The sequence below is a fragment of the Triticum aestivum genome, chromosome 7A (genome assembly GCF_018294505.1).
Source record: "Triticum aestivum cultivar Chinese Spring chromosome 7A, IWGSC CS RefSeq v2.1, whole genome shotgun sequence".
Lineage (NCBI taxonomy): Eukaryota > Viridiplantae > Streptophyta > Magnoliopsida > Poales > Poaceae > Triticum > Triticum aestivum.
In genome coordinates, this window is record NC_057812.1 from 384808205 (window position 1) to 384829084 (window position 20880).

Genomic DNA, 20880 nt, shown 5'->3' on the forward strand with positions numbered 1-20880 from the left:
ACTTCATTATTTTGAGCTGAAACTTTGCAGAGAGAATCACCTTAGTATATAACCACTCTCCGCAAAAGATCAGAATCCATCCCCAAGTGCATCCTCCCCAGTTCACAACAAACACCTTGTTGTGCGACCGAAACACTACAAGCTCTATTCACCAATTAAGCCCCTGTGCATTTTTCTTTGCTTCATGGCTTTCTCTATAGCACTCCCTATCCAGAAGACAAGGTTTTGCCGATCAGAGCACGGGTATGCGTCGTGTGCATGAGGTGACCACCGTTTTGGCACGCACTGGCCGCGTCCAGGCCGTCGTTTTGCTCAGGCCCCTCCTCTTCTCGTCGGCTCAGCGTACCCGTGCATGTCCCTCAGCCCCGCCTCGTTGTCACCCTTCGCCCTGGACCCCTCCCCTCTCCGTCAGCTTCCTCGTGGGAGCTCGTCGCCGCGCGCCCACGGACGCGCTATAGATGGTCGTCGTCTTCCTCCTCTGTCCACTTCCTCCCCGTGTCCCCTTGGCTTGCTCTGCTCTGTGACCACTGAGCCGCTGCCTCGTCGTGTTCTCGTCCCTCCCCGTGATCGTTGAGCGTCGCCAGAGCCTTGGCCGAGCTCCTGCGGCGGTGACCAGCTCGGGTACCTCGCCACGCCTATATATAGGCCATCTCGAGCCCCTCCTTGCATTAACAGCGGCCTCATTGCTATCCCACACCATCCCTAGCCTCTCGGCGGAGCTCCAGGAGCTCTCCTCGCTCGTCTCTTCCACCACGGCCGCCGGTCGGCTCCACCTAAATTTCGGTGAGCCACGCCTCCTCCCTCCGTTACAGCACCACGCGTAGCCTCCCCACTACCCACCAAGCCTCCCACTCCCCTCAACTAGTTGCCGGAGTGGCTGTGGTCGCCGTCCCCAAGATCGTCCGCCGCCTCCCCTGCTCCCTGTTGCCACGGGCCACGGCCACCCTGCCCTTCCCCTTGCGTGGCTGCTGCACCAGGCGGGTGCGGCACCTTCATCCGAGGCTGCCAGTGCCCCTACCTCGGCCGGAGATGGCTTGAGCCGCTGGGGCCAGCGCCGACGTGCGTTCGGCCTCGCCTCTTCTGTTCCTCGTCGGGAGAAAGAAGAAGACAGGGGATAGAAGGAGTCAAAACCCGGGCCCCACCCGTAAGTCTCACACCGCTGACCAGCCCCGGGCCCCCGTGTTTTAAGTGGAAGTGTACTTCAGAAAATACGTTTTTCTCTCAGGAAAACGTACTCCTGTATACTTCTGCTGAGAACACGTTTTCCCAACTCTGAAAGCGCATTTTGGTTCTACTACGACTAAAAATATGCTTTCCTGTATAGAATGTGTATTCCTACTAAAGACGCTTTCTGTTTTTCAGCCCAGGGACCTGTTTGTGGAGAAATCTTTACAGATTAGTCCCTGGACTTCCACCTCTCGTATCTTCGCGACCATAATTCCGATTAAGGTGAATCCAAAGCCTACTTCTTCATCTCGTCGAGCTCTATATTTTGGCATCATTTTTACTCGGTGGTCCCACTGTGAAAATGACCGTTTTTCCTTTGCCCCTAATCAGCCCCCTTCGAGAGAGAAACTTTTTCAGCGATTCGTTCCGCGAGCTTTCCGCACTTCTCCCCGATGGTTTCTTCATCCCCAGGCAAGCCACGATAACCACTTGCATGATTGCATGCAGTGGCCATGGTTTTCTACTTGAACATTTAATAACTATCAGTTTGGTTTGCTACTGTTATCGGTGTTAGTAATGTTTATAGTTTCATGTTCATCTTCTTGCTATGTTCGGATGCACCTGGTCATCTTGTATTCTTGCTAGTATTACTTTCGTATGTCGTGCTTGGTAGTAGTAGTTCATGTTGGTGGTAGTGATGCTCATCTGTTGCATGTTGGATATCTGTTATCATTATCGTTGATATGCATGTTCTGTTGCACCTAGTTGGTTACATGCTTACTTGGTAGTATTATTGACATGTTCTTGCTTGGTATTTATTGTTGATGCTAGTGGTCATGTTATGCTATGAATAGTGTTATGTTTGTGATATTCATGCTCGTCAGTATACCCTGCTCATTCGGATATATGATTTATTGTTATTGATATGCCCAATGATTATGTTGCACCCCATGCTCATGTGGATATCATGCTAATGCATTATAATTGCATCATGTTATTTTCTTATGCTTTTTGTTTTAATTAATAAAAGTTGTAGTGGGGGTTTTACCCTACTGTTTATAGTCATGTTATTTTATTATGGCTCAGCTTATTGGATGATCTTTTCTCCTAATTGATTATGTATATAATTGTTTACTAAGGTGTACAAATGTTATATGTATTCACTTATGTAATTGGATGTTTAATTTGGTTACGCAATCATGTTCTTATAAGTATACATGTTGTTGTTCTATTAAAGAGCATAGATTTTGTGCAGACATAGCAAATCACATCGCATGCGATTAAACTACGGGACCCGTCGGTGATGATTTCAGCAATCACAGACAATTGTTTACCAACAAGCCTTTGCCAACAATACATACAACTTATTAGCAGGATTCGTCTATGTTATTATCGGTCTTCTCACATAATTCGGATTACTGACCTGTTTGTCGGATATCACACATGTTGTTAAGTCAAATCATTTGTGTTCCGTCTGGATCATTGCAAACAGTTCATCTGAGTGACTTGTATGCCGTCTATTGCACATATCTGGACCTGGATAACCGTTTGTGTTTTTTGGCTCATCACAAATAGTTCGTATGGATCAAATATATGCCATGTTTCGCACACACAACTCTTATCTAAATCATGCTTGATGGATCCGCCATCACACACAGTTCATTTTATTGGTGACAATTTTATTACAATATCGTTTGCGATTCATGCATCGCACATATTTTGGTCGAATGGTCCCTTATACATGTGTCATCTTAGGACATTGCTGCAGTAGTGACCCGAGATCCACCAGTCTTAGCACCGACATCGAGCACATTCAACATTTTATGAACAGCAGGCGCGGCGCTACCAGATCGGGAGATCCGAGCAAAGGCGTACAATGTCAGAGACCTGGTCTTACGATACCATCCAGACAAGTCAGATCATCATAAACTATCGGTAAAATGGGGCAGGTCGTTCATCATCGACAAGGTGCTCACTGGAGGGGCATATCGTATTTGGAACACTAGGATAATCGCCTGGAGCCGCACCCATGGAACGCTGCCCGGCTGTGCCATTTTCATGATTAAGAGGATCTTTTGCTTTTATTTTTCTCGTACTTAAAAACTTAGTTGAAAGGTACTTTTTGAATAAATATTAGCATCGATGTATCATACTAATATATCTTATTTCTTCCAATGATCTACTACACAAAGTACGGCTCATGGCCACACAATGCGCAATATTTAACTTGAAGCCAAGAGTTCTCTTTTAGAAAGAAACAACTCATCGGCATAAAACACCTTGGATCTATAAAATAATCCGATAACATGTATTGGGGGCTTCTTGAGACACCTCGGCAACCTTCTTGGCTTTCCTCGGGAGCCCAATACATCCTCGGTATCATCTCACATAGATGTGTACTACCTTCGCAAAAATCGTTATAAAGCCACAATATGCATCAATTTGACTTGAGATGTTTTGCCAAGTTGGGTTGTCTGGCTCCTGTGCTTACCGAGCACCTCTATGATTGTTACATTCAGGTCAACCTGGTATAGTAGCTCAGATGGGTGAAGCCGAAAGCTAGCGATCACAAGATCACAATTGGTCAGCATGAGGGAAGTGAAAAATGCAACAGCTTGCAACATTTGCAACATGAAGGTAGTCGCGTAGAGTTTAGAACCTACATTATTAATGTTGATTATGTTCCCGAACGCTGTCTTCTAGCAAAGCATCGAGATATCGGTTGCGCTGGTTGTGATAAATACGACACCCTTGCAGAAAGGAATTGATAGAGGAACTATTTTTTGCCAAAGATGTGAAATTGCGTTAAAAGCAATATCATATAACTCTCTGTAAGACTTAAATTTTGACCCTAAGGCCGAATTTCCCCGTTCCATAAAACATGGGAATGTTGAGGCGAAAGTTCTCAAAGAAAATGTTGAGGCGACAATCCCGCTCGGAAAAGCGGGTCGTGGGCATAACGTTCTCATAATTGATAACAGGCTTAATTTCATTCACGCTAACTCCTTTAGGACCAACCTCGGCAAGCACTTCGGTCTTCAAAAGACGGTAGTGAGTCTTGGCACTTCGGTCTTCAAAAGGCTTTAGGACCAACCTTCCACGTCTATATCCGACGTCTGGCTCCCTTGAGGCATTTGCACCTCCGACAGGGAATCGTCCGGCCACAAAGCACGGAATAATTTCACCATGGATTTTTATGAGAGCCGATGTAACTCTTTGGCCGCCTCTAGGATGTATTTCATAGACGTGCAGCCGGGCTCGTCGAATTTCCTTGGCAGGTCAGTTGCACATAATATAGTAAATGTTTTACGTAGAAGTCGAAACAAAGACTTATGCTGATACAGGTAAGATACTTACCTGCAAGAGCTTCACATGCCCACCTGGTCTCCTCCTTGGAGGCGGCCAGCTGAGATTTTAAGTCTTTGAATCTCTAGCGACGGTTGATCTTTCTCCACCTGGAGTTGATTACGCTCCTCGATCTTCCTGGTATGGACCCAACGACCAACTTCAAGCTCGCCAATAGTCTCCGCTGCTAATAAATAGTATATAGATTAACTACCCAACAAAGCCCCTAGTCAATAGTCGTCCGGGAACAAAACTTACCACGAGCCTCACGAGTGAATTTCTTGATGTCCGCCACATCCTTTTGAGAATCGGCAAGGCTAGCCTTGTCTACCTCAAGCTCCTTCAGGAGTTTTTTGTTCTCTTGTCGAGAAGTCTACATCAAAGAAAAGGCACTGTTAGCCAGTTAAAATCGATACTTAATTCTACCAGTGCCAAAATTAAGGCTCGGGAGTTACTGGCTTCGCACTTATACAAATACATGCCATTAAGCACCATGAGATATTTCGATCCCCTGGTCCGGTACTGGTACCCGACCAGTGGCTCGGGGGCTACTGCACCTAGCGTTCTTCTCAAAAGCTCCTCGGCTATGCAAAAGGGTATAAGGGTAGACCTTGCAAAAGCCCTTGACAAATTTGTGTTTGGTGTCCGCGAGCCTAAAATACGCATACACCTTGAGGGCCACTAGGTTGACCAAGAACTCTAGATTCATAAAATTAGCATTTACTTGCAAACCCACCGCTAGCACGTCGACAGCCTCTTTAAGCCCCATGCAAGCAACTCTGAGGTGGGCATCCATTGTTCGGAGGGCGTTGAATTCCTAGTCATTAAAAATAGGTGACCAGTGAAGTCCTCACCCGATGATGCAACATGGTTTGACCTCAGAGACGATTGCGAAATCCGCCACTGAAGACTCTAGTTGAGGAGCGCCGCGAGGTTCCTCGAAGGGTTGTGGCTGTTTGGAAGCCGCCTTGGGGATGGGGACATGAGTGCCCAAGACCTCGGCAGACGGCGCAAAGACAGAAGGGGGAGCCGTGCAAGTTCATAGGTAAAACTGCATAAATAAAATGAGATGAGGAAGGTTTAAAAGATTACAGGGAAAGTAATACTTAGGCGCCAGAGGAAGGTGGTTCATGTATTGAGTCCTTGGCGACGGCGGCCTGGCCAATGGTCGGCCCAGGATTCATCTTCGCTCAAGCCCCTTGGGAGCCGAGGTGCTCTTCTAGCGCTTAGAGCGACGACCCTTGTTAGAAGGGGTGAAGATGCTCGCAACCGGTGCGGCAGCAGTGATGGTTCATTTTCACATAGAAGGATGAAGGGCAGCGACCGCGTTTGAGGAGGGCTGACCCCAGGCGATCAATAATAATGGCCACCTCGGCACCATCAATACTTTCGTGATAAAAAAACCATCTTTGAAGATGAGGGTTATTTGAGGGTCCTCGACAAAGCCAGGATCTTGGTCCCGCATATGACTCTCCGGCTGCGGAGATGAGGAGTTCACGGTCCCGGCGCTTCCAGTTCTATTGATAGTTCTGTTCAAATATGTTAAAACTAGTCGTGTGCCCCGCACATTTGGCTGGCTAGGTTGTTTTGTTTATATCTTCATGTATACTATATTATACACATAATTTAAATTTTTAAATTGGGTACGTTTCTTATTATAAATGTCATAGTACCTTTTTTGTTATGCTTGGGAATTCTATTATGCAGCTTCAACAAAAACATAACTCTTGTTTTGGAGATCAATTAGAGATGTTTGCTCAACTCTAAATTGTTAGAGTACTACTCCCTCCGTCTCGAAATAAGTGTCTTAACTTTGTATGAACTTTATACAAAGTTATACTCCCCCGTTCGGAATTACTTGTCGCAGAAATGGATGTATCTAGATGTATTTTAGTTCTAGATACATCTATATCCGAGACAACTAATTCCAAACGGAGGGAGTACTTTAGTTGAGACATTTATTTTAGGACTAACATTTATTTTGGAACGGAGGGAATAAGCACCAATCCCTCCGTCCCAAAACAAAACAAGTGTCTTAATTTTGTACTAACTTTAATACAAAGTTGTACTTTGATTAAGACACTTATTGTGGGAGAGAAGGAAAGCACTACTCCCTCCATCCAAGTGTCAACTTTATATACAGCGTTTTAACTTTGTACTCCCTCCGTCCAAAAATACTTATCATCAAGATGAATAAAAGGGATGTATCAAATATATTTTAGTTCTAGATACACCTCTTTTTGTCTATTTTGATGACAAGGGTATTTCCGGATGGAGGGAGTATCACTTATTTTAGGACGGAGAGTATATCAATTATCTTTTTGAGATGTTTCTTATACTGGTTAAATGGAGAGCTGAGTTTTTTGTCTGCAAATGAGTGAGTGATCGCCACAGCAAAAGAGCCAAGTTTTTTGTCAGCAGATCGGTGTATTAAGGAAAATGCCCCCTACAAAAAGACATAACATATCGCACAAACGGATTTTATTTCTTAACAGCAAATAATCCAGGAGGGTGGAATCTCTACTACTATTAAACAATCGAGTTGTGGCAGGAAGATTACATCTCAGCCATGCATCCACCTCTTTCAATGGACCGGATTGCCTTAATGTTGTATCACATCATTTACCATAATCAATTATCAACAATTATCATATGATCTACGCCATCATAATTACGCAGTAATTACCATGATCTCGCTCTAATCTAGACTTATTTTAATCATATCAATTAGCAAGAATTACCGTGATCTACGCCATCATATATTTGTTTTTCTGAAACTCAGCCTTGTGTGATGCGTACATAGAAGGAAAATATCAATTAACAATAATTACCATAATCTACGCCATCATGTTTTTTAAAACTCAACCTTGTGTGATGTGTACATAGAAGGAAAATATCAATTAACAATAATTACCATGATCTACGCCATCATGTTTTTTAAAACTCAGCCTTGTGTGATGCGTACATAGAAGAAAAATATCAATTAACAATAATTGCCATGATCTACGCCATCATGTTTTTTTAATCAGCCTTGTGTACTGCCTACATAGAAGGAAATAAGAAAAAGGCATGGCCCATGTTTGCATGTAGGCAGATAATAACGTGGAAACCAAATCTCTCGTTTCCTGTTTGTTCGGATCACATGATCGATCAGACCCTGACCTTGATTCTGACCGTTCCTTGAGTTCGGTCACTTCCTTCTTTTTGTTCACCTGTTTGAGTGTTCGTCGTCTTCGCGGCTCGACTCTTGATTTGACTCTCCTGGTCTTCTCGTCCCAAGGAACGACGGCAACGTGGGCCTGCAACGCTACACGGCGACGACAGGTACGAGCATGTCTCCTTACACAGTCGCGTCCAGCGCCCTATGCCACTGAAAAGGAGCATGTGTCATTTGTCTTTCCTATCATGTAAAAACATGTTTATTTCCCTTAAATTAGAGTGAAAACAGGGTAGATTTTTGGTTAATGTGATATTCTATTTTCATCAGATGGCTTGAAATTTCTTTAACTTACTTTTAGTGTTAATGTCATGTACCATCATATTTATTTCCAAACTGTGGCGTGAGGTTATATTGCCAGTTTATGTCATGTTCGGTTTACAAATATATATTGCCAGTCCGTGCCTTTAAGCTTTGTTGGTAGATTCTGTCATTTACAGTGCATAAAATCTATTTCTACTTTTATTGTAAACTAGACTTGTACACAGTTTGACATTTTCAGACATTGTGCTTACAAGTGCTTGCTTTCGCTATATTTATTATAGATAGTGTTCTAACAGATTTTATAAAGTATGTCGATAGTTGGATCATGTATCCTTGACTTGATAGACAAGTTCAAAGGTTTATATTCTTCAGAGTGCATAACTGGCACGCTAGGTCCTAACTTCAACTGCTTGCATAACCAACATTCAGTTCAAGGAAGCTTCAAGTCTTACCTTGGAAATTTCTTTTACCTCTTCCAAAATTCTTCAGATCTAACAGCCCGGATTAATCTAATACAGCACCACGTTAGCGCTTAGCAAAAACCCTCCGGCGGACGTACTTTGCCAAAAAATCGTCCGCCAAGAATATGTGTTCCGTCAAAGCGTAATCAGCTCCTTCTCAAACCGATCGAAAACCATTGCCGGCTCCTTCCTGTTCTATCTTTCCATGTCCATCGCATCCTCCTAGGTTAGATCGCCGCCGCCAGCATACGGCCGCAGATCAAGGCCACAACTCTTCTCTCCGGCTACCCCTGACGCCAACCCACACGCACATCCACCGGCCCGATGACAACAAGGACGAAGTCCGGCATGCAGCGCGCCAGCACAGGAAGGCCTCCTTCGCTAGCGCCCCCGCCCAATGCGGCCTCCCTCGCCGGAGCCCCCGCCTAGCGCGGCCTACTATGCAGTCTGCATCACGCCCATCGCCACCTCCCACGCCGGCGCCCCTGCCCAGCCGCTGCAGCCTCCATGGAGTCGCCGCTGCCACCGTCTTCATCTTAACAGCTACTCTAGGGGGAATGACCGCATCATGCTCAACGCCGCCTCCGTCGCCAGCACTGTTGCCCAGCCGTTGTAGCCTCCATCGTACTACTCTGGACTTGCCGCCGTTGCCATCGTCTTCCCAAGTTGTGCTTCTTGATTACAGCGGTCAAGGTGGTTGCAGTGGCCGTGCGGTGAAGGAAAGGGGAGCTCGAGGCACCGGAGAGGTGGAAGGGGATCCTAGGTGGAAGAAGGTGGTGGCCACACATCAGCTATCGTCCTCCCCATGCCATCACGCCAATGTTCTGTTGGTGCTGATCCCGCACCACGGTGCACACAGTGTGTTTGAGGTAATGCCCGCTAGCACATACAGTAAATTTATCTTTTTTCTTATTTTATGATAATAGATCCTAAATTAATCTTTGATTACCACTGTCGCTAGGGCCTAGGGGACTCGGATTTTTCATGCATGAAATGTTTTGTTTTTAGGAATGTAGACTCTAAAATGGAGCAGACCACCCGCCCGTCAGATCTGTGCAACTTACCGATGGCCCGTCTTGAGCCCCGGCCCAGGCGGCCCTCCTCTGCTGTGATGCGGTCTTCACGCTCACTGACGTTAGTTTAATTAAGAGTCTGTTTCGGTGTGTTAGAAGTGCATGGTAAGATGATGTGCACAAATAGCATTAGAAGAGTGGGCATATCCACTGGTTGGTATTTTTTCCTTCATAAAGTGGTGATGGTTTCATTCAAGGTCTGTAGGTGCACTGCATGTATACTTCCGTGAACAGCAAAAAGCAAAGAAAATTTGACTTTTTGTTCATCTGCGTGCACTTCCTTTGCATATATGCTGATTAAAGTTTAACTTCAAAATGACAAGAGTATAACCCACATCGACATTGTGTATAGTAATTTTTGGTGCCAACAAATGCTATATATAATTTCGCAAATGTGTATGCTACACCCATAGTAACAAATCACATCTCAAATATCAGCGAGAATACAAAAGGCTGGATATGATATTGGCTCCATGTGTACCATGCGATCTTCTACTATCATATTTGGTTTATTTGATTTCCTTCAGTTCTACTTTAGTCCTTTGTACTAAACCTGATAAGAGCTGCAAGAACAAACTCATAAATGGTTGTTCGACTTCGTACATATTACAACAGAGTTGAATGTATAGGCCATAGATGTATTCTTATTCTTGATCGATTGACTGTAAAGCTATCAGATTTATTCTGTATGAAACTCTGGCCTACCAGTTTCAAAAGATGAAGAATATAACCCACCAAATTATTTGCTTATTCTTGTATTTTGCTCAAGCTATCTTAATTTCTTCCTTTGATGCTCGCTAACTATCAAGGTGTGTGTTAATATAGCAATGCAGATGTGCTATTTTGGCTATATTATACTAACCTCATTAGTTTCATGTGCCTTCTGTTTATCATATTAGTTAGAATTACTATATCATGACGGGATCCTTTTTCTCCATGCACGGGAAGTACTTAACTTCCTCTTTGCAGAATTGACATGCTATGTATTACATGCAACAGGAGATTTATTTCTCAAGGTTATACGTGCGTTGCACGTGCACACTTACTAGTTATACAAGCGACCAAGAATTTATTGTCACACACTGTTACAATGCAGAGACATGCAAAGAAAGACAAACCAAAGAAAACAACAGCAACATCTTGCTCATCTATTAGTATAGGAGAGCTGTTGACGGATGCCTTGATTCATTCGTCCTGGGTTTTCTCGGAAGTTACCAGCACTCGTGGGCTGACATTGTCCTGCATATGAGATTGCAGAGAGGAAGGGGACAAGAAAAGGGCAGGAGCATGTTTGTTTCGCCTAGATTAAGAGGGTTCCATATATTAATGTAAAAGCAGCGCAGGCGACAACTGTGGCGACTGCAGAGCAAGTTACTCATGCTCCATCACTAAAACACAAGTATTTTACAATTTTACACTACTATTGTCACATTAACATCTATTCAAACTGTTGACAGGAAAGGGGGGAAACTAAGCATACCAAAATCTGATTTCTCCACTAATTTTACATGTCTTGTCTAGCCGCAACCAAAGAAACCGAAATAATGGGACAAGGGTTCCTGCAATCAACAAATCAACATAGTTACCTCTTTGAACGACGTCTTCTATGGAATCTTATCATGCCATGAGTTATATGAGAACGTCCTAAGATCTAGGTTATGAAGCAGGCTAACAATGAATAGTACCATGGAAGTGACAGAAACACTCAAAGATATTAAGAATCACAACCCTTCAAACACAACAGAAAGAATGTCCCCAACCAAAAGGAAGCAGTATTTGATGAACTAATATTGCTACAAAGCATGTATATGCACAGAAGCAGTATTTGATCAACTAATATTGCTACAGAGCATGTATATTGCATGTAAATCAACTATCAACTAAGAGTGAGATAACAAAGGAGTATCACATTCAGCGTTATTGTCTAGCTCCTCTAGGTCACGTATAATAAAAATATAACCACAGCTGAATGTGTATTAGAATACAGGACAAATTACGCTCTCAGTTCCTTGTATAGAAGGCAAAAAATATGGTCTCGAATATAGTATAGTCAAGTTGCAAGGTCAGGGTTATATGGTATGTTCTCCAAATCATTTTTTGCATTTTTGGTCGCAGCATGAAATTGCACAGATACTCACCAGCTAGGCCCACCTAAGAAATATTACTGGGGCCAGATCGACATTTGGAATGGACAATAGGCCCCAAATGCGACCTCTGGAGACCAACAATATTACCATCAGGTGCATTCATGTAAACTGCACCTTTGTACATCCACTCTTCAGTTTCATCGCTGTAGAAATCCTCAAATGGCTCTTGACATAAAGCACATGTTGTTTGGTTTTCATCGGCAGGAACAGCCATTTCTTTCTCTTCATTTCTGTCAGGGATTGGTTCCGTGAGCTCGAAAGAAGGAACACCATCATTTCCTACCGTTTCTGCTGCTCTTAACCATTCCCCCACGGTGACAAAATATTTACGTGAAGATTGCTTGCGATTTTTGGAATTTCTGTTTTTCGTAACATGCCAATCCATATGAGCACGGTGCTCTTCCTGGCATTTAAAACGAAGGCCACACGTTTTGCATTGCCTGTGGAGATCCTGATACAGAGCATTAATGACAGACTCGTTCCGCACCTTGAGGTCTACATTGAAGTCAACTCCAACAGAGTCCTAAATGAACATGTATACATATACAATAAAAATCATTGTATTAACTGCATAACAAAATAATATTAGATAGCTGTAACGTAATAAGATGCACACATGCATGAGAAGTACCTGAGGTTGACTAGAAGGCTCCAGTGTAATTACACCATGATTCATAAGGTTACTTAAAATTCCAGAGAAATATGTTGTAGGCCCACCAACTTGTGATGAAGATGGACCCATCTGCAACGAAGCAGGAGGTAGGCCACGATGTAATGGAGGCAGAGCAAAACTAGACACTGACGACACACCATAGGGTTGCACAGTAGGTGTTACAGAAAAGGTGTTTGGTAGAGGTGTAACTGGTGGTACTGCTGCACTACCTCCTTGTCCTTGGAATGGATTTTGGGGGGGAGCTATAGGCATGCTGGGGGCAAAGCTTCTAAATGCCTCCGGAGGATGGGAATGGGAATGAGGATGAAACTGTGGCACATCATGAGGCTGAGATTGATTTCCAAAATTTGTACCTTGATTTTGTTGACTCGATGACAACAAATCTGGGTGCTGGTATGGTGGTTGAGCTAAGTTACCGGTACTTACAGTTTTCCGATCCAATGCATCATATAGATGCCGAGGAACAAATACAGATGAATTGACTCCATGCCTGATAAATGGCCTAACTTCAAGACTATCTGTTGCACCTCTAATATCTTTTGTATTATGTGGTGGTTGACTATGATGATGAAGAGGCCATTCTATGGGAGCAGGAGCAGGCGAGGACCTATTAGTCAAGGGTAAGTCTACATGCATAGCATCATATGGACCACCAGTGGCCAACATCTTGACAGGCATTTCAACATCAGTGGGCAGTGCCAACCTATTCAGTGTTGATGAAGGTTGAGGTGCTTGTATTCGCAAAGGCAGGCCATTAGTCTGCTGCCACGGTGGAGCTGACATAGCAAGAATTCTTCCAGGATCAAGGGTATTCTCAGAACTATGGTACTCTGAAATAGCTCCATTTTGCAGACCAAAATTGCCTGGATATCTCCTACTAGTGGCTATGTCAACATGCTGCAAAAAAGACCAACGCTAAGTCAACAGGTAGTAAAGTGGGTCCACCTCAATACAACATTAGCTTATAAGTTGAACTGATAAAGGATTAAATATTGATAAGTTGCATTTAAACATTATGGCAATGGAGTAATATATTCCAGGACTGCACCATCCTTGCTACTGGTTTCTCTGAAGTCAAAACTGAACACTGTCCAAGAGAATCAAATGAGGTAGCCCATGACACTGCTAAAAGTTGTTTCCTTTCTCTTGAAACTAGTGTTTGGGATGAAGACCCTACTGGTTGCACTATGCCCATGATGATAAACGACATAACTCCATTTTGAGAAGCAATAAAGATAGCCACAAGGCATTCCCTCAAAAAAAAGTGCACTATTCAGAATTCAAACTTCAGAAGGCTACTTTGGAATCTACTACGCATGGTGTATGCACTCCTGAGTGTTAAAAAACTTGTTTGCAGACAGAATATATGCATTTCCATAGCATTCAAGTTCCAAAACCCAAATGAAGAAGTGCTGAAGTGGAAAGTCTGTTTTGTTCAAGTGATCCCTAACATTGTATGCAGGTAGTGAAGATGCATATGGACAAATATGTAGCCCATCAAAAGGAAAAGAATCACCATGAAAGAAAACATATAAGCCATACGAGACAGATACCCTTTTCAGTCATAAAATGTAACAACAATATCTTTGTACATAATTAGATTAGCTGCCAGAAATCTATGATTTGTTGCAAAGAATACTTCCACAAAACATAACTGTATAATTAATCAAATTTACAAACACACTAATAAAAATTGCTGATCTAGGTTGTATAAAACTGTCATCATGATAAAGTGAAAAACAAATTATATCTCAAAGCAGGGGTTAAAAGATCAATAGAAGAAAAATCATCGAAAAAGGAGAAGTGATAGAAGGTATGAGAAGTGTTGTGTCGATGTTACTATTCATTGTAATAAAAAAAAAGGTCAGACAAGCGTACACCAGTCCTGTCTTCGAGATTTAGTGCTGGTCGAGGAGCCTGGCTTCGCCAGCTGCGCATCCCAATATCAGAATCCAGCTGCCCAGTGTTTGGCCCAGGAAATCCAGCTCTCAAAGTTTCAGAGGAAGGTAAAGACAGAATGTTGTTTCTATTTCGGGACAAAGTTGGACGCATATCCTCCCAAGTATACTCCTCTTCCTCTGAAGTGAGCCATTTTTGTGCACTGGATCTACTTGCCATGCCATTTGATTCTAGCCGTTGCATCTTGGGAAGCCTATCATCAGCATCATTGCCTTGAGAATTTCCGTAGGCATCAATAAGTTCTCTTGCACTTTGTTTCCTATATTCTTCATCAAGCGTGCTCATCGAAGGCCGTTGTGCACTATCCTCAAAAGCATGTTGCCATTCAAACCAACCATTTCTATCAGGCAATCTTCTAGGATCATGCCCCAATACAGAATGAGACAGCTGCGGCATCTCTAGTGGTCTTTTTGGGGATGCATTCCTAGGGAGCACATCAGGAGGTGGTGATCTGGACATATCTCTTCTTATCAATCCAATACGTGATTGAAATGTTTCTTGTTGATCAGGATTTTCAGTATACGGTATCATAGATCTCTGTCCATATGATTCCAGGAAAGATTATAAGCAACACTTGCGTTATAAGTAGAAATGACATGCTACATTGTAAGTTATAAAACTGAAAGGGTCAAATGCATTCTGAAATATATGGATACCATTTCATCTAAATAAATCTGAAGGACCTTGCATTCTCTTGATGGAAGACATCTAGCTAATACTGAAAGTGAGCTGTATCAACCCAGCAACAAGAAATGGTAATAGGCTAGGAGCTATCAGAACTTCAGATGACCTAGAACAGAGGAAGAGTTTACAAATAGAAATAGCACATGATTGTCATCTCAAATAAATGTATTAGCCCCTAGGAAAATCTATAAAAGAAACAGTCTCCTTGTGTCTACCAATGAAGGAGCACAATCAGACTACTGCTGGGTCAGTAAGCAGTATGTACGTAACTAGCCTAAAGCAGGTATTCTGCTAGACTACTAAAAATGAAAAAAAAAATATACCAGCACACCAAGATGCTGTCATCAGGGTTAGCCTGCTCCTAGCCCTTGGGAGTTGGAGCCACAACTGCGCTCAGACAAGCTCCTCCCAGCTGCCAGCAATGGCCCTCGTCAATATTTGTTGTGACCCAAATCATGATTTGAGTTCTGGTGCATGTTTGTTAGGAGGTTTTTTGTACTTCTCATTATTGCGTAGAGATCACCAAGGGAGATTGAACTAGGAGGTGAGAGAGCAAATGTAGCACCCACCGCAATCGTCACCAACTCAAATACTTCCAGTGGTATCAGGAAAGTAACATCATACCTTTAGCCCATCGACATCACCATGGATCCTACGCCAACACCCGAAATGCCAATTGGACCAATGCCTAGAGCACGGGCCCGGCCCATGGAATCCGAGGTGAATTCACTCCTCTTCGAACTTCCTATGCCTTCCCATGAGACATGGCTACTGCCTACAACCGGGACTCTATGCATACTCAGGTACCAAGGAATTGACCATGAAGAAGCGAGGGGAGAAGGCCAAGTCATAGTGGAGGAGAAGCGAGGAGACAAGGAAGAAATGCAGCCGAAACTATAGCGGCCGAACGTCCGGACGACTGCGGCCTCCAACGCGGACGTCCGACCTGACCCAGGACAATCCAGCTTCCAGCCCGCACGTCCGGCTCCTAGAGATCGCTCCATGCCCGACCACACCAGCTGGAGCAACGCCTGCATCAGCGGACAGACTATCCGCCATCCAACCCAGACGTCTGACCCCTGCCTGCGTGCAACTCAGGCCAAGAGGTCATGTACCCCTCTCCTACCACCCTCCTTTGCCCCTACACTATATACTGTACCCTGGACTCCATTAGGGTTAGCAAAGCATATAACTAGACCTTGAGAGAGCTTTGGTCATCATATCTCCTCCTAGCCTCCCAAGGTATCCTAAGAGAGAAGGATTCACCAATTGGAGCACCAAGGCCTCCTTTCCCACTAGGATTTGGAGAAGAACGTCTCTCAAGGCCCCACCTCTCTTAGATGTTTTGGAAGAGCTTTTACTTCCTATTTGTTGCTTGTGGATCCTAAGGGAGAAGGATTCACCAATTGTTTGGGTGTTTGTAAAGTACATGTGTGATGAAACTTGTTCAATCTAGTTTATCCTCTTGTGTTTCTTGAGCTATTTCTGTTTTCTCCCCTTGCTGTGAAGATTGAGCATCAAATAAGGCTTTGCCCCACATCATATGCTCTCCTACACAAGAACTTGGAATGATGAGACTGTATGTGGGGTGCTTGACTGCTTGTAATGCTTTGCTTATGACCTTGATGGCTCGGTTTACACTGTTATGCTACCAAAATTTATAATAATGTAAGTTGGAAGCCCCAACATACTCGGTTATGTGGATTTCCAAGACAAGGCAGGTGATATGTTGCATACCTAAGAAGGGTGAAAAATGCAAAAGGTCTGACTTGCAAGTTGCTACCACCAAGTACTCCGCTACTGACAACACGATTTAATTTGTGCAATTTAGTTATGGATGAAAGCATGGAAGCACTACCAACTACTCAAAATGAGAAGAGTACAACTTCTCTAGTTCATACACAGAGAACGGCTCCTAGGTTTGGAAGCCAGGCTAGGAGTAGAACACAAAGGAAAAGATATGACAAAAGGAGCAAAAGGGCAGATGGAATACTGAATACCTGGAGCTTTGAAGAAGTGGAAGGAAATCCCCGCAAACTATTTGTTGTTAACCCATTAATATGATCCTCCGCCACGTCAAGCATTTGCCTGCCTCGAGTTGCTAGCTGATCCACCTGATTATTAAAAATTACTGACTTCAACAATTTTAATTTTGATCTGCAACAAGCCTCAAAGGTTGCCAGCCACAGAGGATAACAAGAACATACTTGAATTCCAAAAATTACACCCAACTATTGGCCATTATTGAACTGTCCCATTTAACGGATATAACAATATTCTTACCTTGGTACCATTCTTGAGTTGGTGTTGCGCTTCTAGATACTTTGGATTTACATGGATGCCATGAGATGGCCTAGGAGATAACGACTCTGGCTGTCGCGGAATAGTCGTTGTGGCAGGACGCTTATTCTCTGAAGGAGAAAACTGAAGCTCATCCTCGATCCCTTGAAGGACAGAAGAAGGGAACACTTGCGACCAGGTACGGAAGAGGTGTCGCATTGCAGGATGCTGTTTGGGATGAACTTCCCTGTATGCAAAACAAAATACCTTCTGCAATCGAGTGGCAAAGTCCTCTACATATTCTCGTCCTATGTTCTTCACGATACTATCTAGCAGATACAAAGATGGCAATTTCTGCTCGACTGGCACCTGCAAGAACATTGCAGAATGATGCCTATCATGCAAACAAACCTTAGGTGTAGAGATAATTGATAGAAGCAAGCATGTGAAATAAAAATTCTACCAGGATTAACTCTCATATTTTTCCATCTATAACTGCATAATGCCCTCTTCAGAAAAGAAAAAGGAAACATTGTTCTATCACCAAACATAAATAGACAAAATCATATCTGCCAAGTAACATCTAATTAGTTCACATCCAATCCAGTAATCCCCATAGTTTTAAAATACTATTCCCTAACACTTCCACTTCAGGCTGCAATCCTATTTTACAAGTTGACGACAACAGGACATCTGAACAGAATATAGTACCCCAGAAAACCAGCTTTCATCATAACTAACTGTCTCCACTGCTAATTTTATTCAGTTTCACCCTATCAAAAGTTCCTAGCCAAAATAGCAGTTGCCGTATCTGGCAACCAAATTATGCAACCGCAATGCCTATGCACAAGGTGGGTTTCAACCACATTACCAACTATGCACCCTATATCAGAAAAATAATACAGTATTAAGAATAGACAGAGCAAATTAGATCACAGTGTATACAACTCAAATTGCATTTATTTGCTTCAAAACTCCTAAATCCAAGTCACTGTGATTACTAAATTCTAGCTGTCGAATTTGTAACCAGCAACGTATCTACAAACAGTAACTCTGAGATTGCACACTACATGAGCACCAACGCATCTAAATGTTTCGCATGAAAATGCAGTGAACACACTATTCTAGGGACAAAGGGTGTGTAAAGGACATCAAGCCCAAACTTTAACAGTAGTTTCACGAAACTTCTCAACTTTGAGCAAACCCTAGCACCAGCGGAAATCTACAAGTAAGCATCGGCCGAATAAGCACAGCAAGCAGCTCCTCATGCAGACCTAGCCCTCAAATCCCAAGCCTTTCTTTCTCAAAATACAACATGACCGCCCTCGGGAAAAGCATGGAAGGGAGAGCAACCACCTCAAGGATGCGGGCGCAGATGACGTCGGCGATGCCCCTGGCGGCGAGCGCGGCGTGCTGGCCCGCGATGATGGTAAGCTCGGTGATGATGGGCTTGCAGTTGAAGGTGAGCTCGGCGAGGGCCTCCTTGTAGACGCCCACCACCGCGGCCGCCCCCGGCTCCTCTCCCGCCTCCTCCCGCAGCCGCGCGCGGAACCGCTCCACGACCTGGCCCACGACTGGGGCCGCCGCAGCGGCGGAGGCCATAGGGAGATCTAGGGTTTCGGGGGAAAGGGCGGCGTGGGCTAGGGTTTGGGAAGATGGCGACGAGGAGGCATGCGGAAGCGAAGCAAAGCCAAGCCAAGCCGGGAAGGAGTTGGATTGATTTGGGATTTGTAACACGGGACGATCGTCTGATCCTTTTCCCGATCGTCTTCGACCTGCCGTAATTTAATCCCGAGTAAGAGCAATGTTTGCTCCCAAGCTAGCCCCACCAAAAGTTTGGAAATAAGCGCATGATCATTTTTTTGGCGAATTGACGATCTCTATTTTCATTTCAGTATTAAAAATATCAAAAGTCTCCTAAAAAATAATCAAACGTCATGATGGCTCAACCTACCATTCTTCCCACTTATCATGATGGCTCAACCGATGGATCCTCCTCCCTCCCCACCCCTCCACCCCCACGCGAAAATAATCCACATATGCACGACGGCACAACCCGGAAAAAAGGAAACTTCAGCAACCCATGCACACACTTCTAAATCTTGCCCCAACCCCTCGGCCTCGATCCCATCTCTCATCTAAAATTTATTGTCGCTAATGTGCTCCCACCCGATCCCATCTTCATTCCAAAATTTATTGATGTCGTTGTGCTTCTAGCCGACTCCACTCGCGTCCTACATACATCATCGTCCATGGCGGCCATGGAGACCATAGCGGCGGAGAAATAGTCATAACCCACCAGCGTCGTCGCCTAATTGTAGGGGAACCTGTCCACAACCTTTGTAACGATCCGAGACCGACGCTCCGGATGCCTTTCATGTTTTTGGGTTAGTCGTGTTAATTGCTTGCTTGTTGCATTTCATCATGGCATCATGCGCATTGTATTTGCATCCCTCCTTAATAATAAAGCACAGGTTGACTCCATGGGTTCATAGTCACAATACGCCTTCTTTCTGCGAATTTGCGTTTTCGATTTGAATTTAAAATATATACGTGAGGTGGTACTAATCTATCCCTAATAATAAAGTATGGATTGACTCCGTGGGTTCACCGTCACAATATGTTTTTTCCTGTGAATTTACGTTGATCGACCACGGATTGCTTCTTCCTCCGTAAATTTCGTTTGTCCGTTCGTCGTTTGATTTTTGGTTTCACCCGTAAAAGTAAATTTCGCCGGCGCACTGGCCTAGCGCGTACACTCAAGTGGATTCTCGGCCCAATAACAAGTGTGTTCCCATGGGGCCACTGTGACGCCCCCCGATTCGATTGTACACTAATCATACATGCAAGTGTGTACGATCAAGATCAGGGACTCACGGGAATATATCACAAGATAACTCTAAAAAAAATAAGTCATACAAGCATCATAATTCAAGTCGGGGGCCTCGAAGGCTCGAATACAAATGCTCGATCATAGAGGAGTCAGCGGAAACAACAATATCTGAGTACAAACATAAGTTAAACAAGTTGCCATAAGATGGCTAGCACAAATTCGGATACAGATCGAAAGAGGCGCAGGCCTCCTGCCTGAGATCCTCCTAAACTACTCCTGGTCATCATTGACGACCTGCACGTAGTAGTAGGCACCCGCAGTGTAGTAGGAGTCGTCGAAGGTGGCGCCTGGCTCATGGGCTCCAGCATTTGGTTGCGACAACCGAGAAAAAAAAAGAGGGAAAAGATAAAGCAAAGCAACCATGAGTACTCATCCAAAGTACTCGCAAGCAAGAATCTACACTACATATGCAATGGTATCAATGAAATGGGTAGTATTTGTGGACTGAACTGCAGAATGCCAGAATAAGAGGGGGATAGCTAGTCCTATCGAAAACTAAGCTTCTAGCGGCCTCCATCTTGAAGCATATAGAAGAGAGTAGCTGGTAAGTTCACCAAGTATCATCGTATAGCATAATCCTATTCGGCGATCCTCTCCTCTTTGCCCTGTGAGAGAGCGCTCACCGAGTTATATCTGGCACTTGAAAGAGTGTGTTTTATTAAGTATCTGGTTCTAACTATCATAAGGTCAAAGTACAATTCGGGGTCGTCTTTTTAC

General features: G+C 43.9%; 1 protein-coding gene and 1 long non-coding RNA gene across 3 annotated transcripts; one reads left to right on the forward strand and one right to left on the reverse strand.

The window, feature by feature from the left end:
• The first annotated feature begins 594 nt into the window (after positions 1-594).
• LOC123146930 (uncharacterized) lies at positions 595-1644 on the forward strand. Its single transcript, XR_006472989.1, has 3 exons — positions 595-1144; positions 1363-1449; positions 1558-1644. It is a non-coding gene; the product is annotated as an uncharacterized lncRNA (long non-coding RNA).
• An 8867-nt stretch (positions 1645-10511) lies between these two features.
• LOC123146932 (polyadenylation and cleavage factor homolog 4) lies at positions 10512-19044 on the reverse strand. Of its 2 annotated transcripts, XM_044566190.1 has the most exons (7): positions 18627-19044; positions 17274-17639; positions 16991-17104; positions 14226-14843; positions 12306-13244; positions 11666-12197; positions 10512-11086 (listed from the first exon to the last, which is right to left on the reverse strand). In XM_044566190.1, exons 1-6 carry the CDS (start codon positions 18870-18872, stop codon positions 11679-11681), a joined length of 2802 nt encoding a protein of 933 aa, XP_044422125.1. In that variant the 5' UTR covers positions 18873-19044; the 3' UTR covers positions 10512-11086; positions 11666-11678. The 2 variants fall into 2 exon arrangements, with proteins under 2 accessions (XP_044422125.1, XP_044422126.1); XM_044566191.1 differs by lacking the exon at positions 14226-14843.
• Positions 19045-20880: the final 1836 nt, after the last annotated feature.

Excerpts from the sequence above, each read along its gene's own strand:
- LOC123146932 (XM_044566190.1), bottom strand. The coding sequence starts at position 18,872 with ATGGCCTCCGCCGCTGCGGCGGCCCCAGTCGTGGGCCAGGTCGTGGAG. Across the intron at positions 17,105-17,273 it reads AACTCAAGAATGGTACCAAG|GTGGATCAGCTAGCAACTCG; the intron begins GTAAGAATATTG and ends TTTAATAATCAG. Across the intron at positions 14,844-16,990 it reads CCACTTCTTCAAAGCTCCAG|AGATCTATGATACCGTATAC; the intron begins GTATTCAGTATT and ends TCATATGGACAG.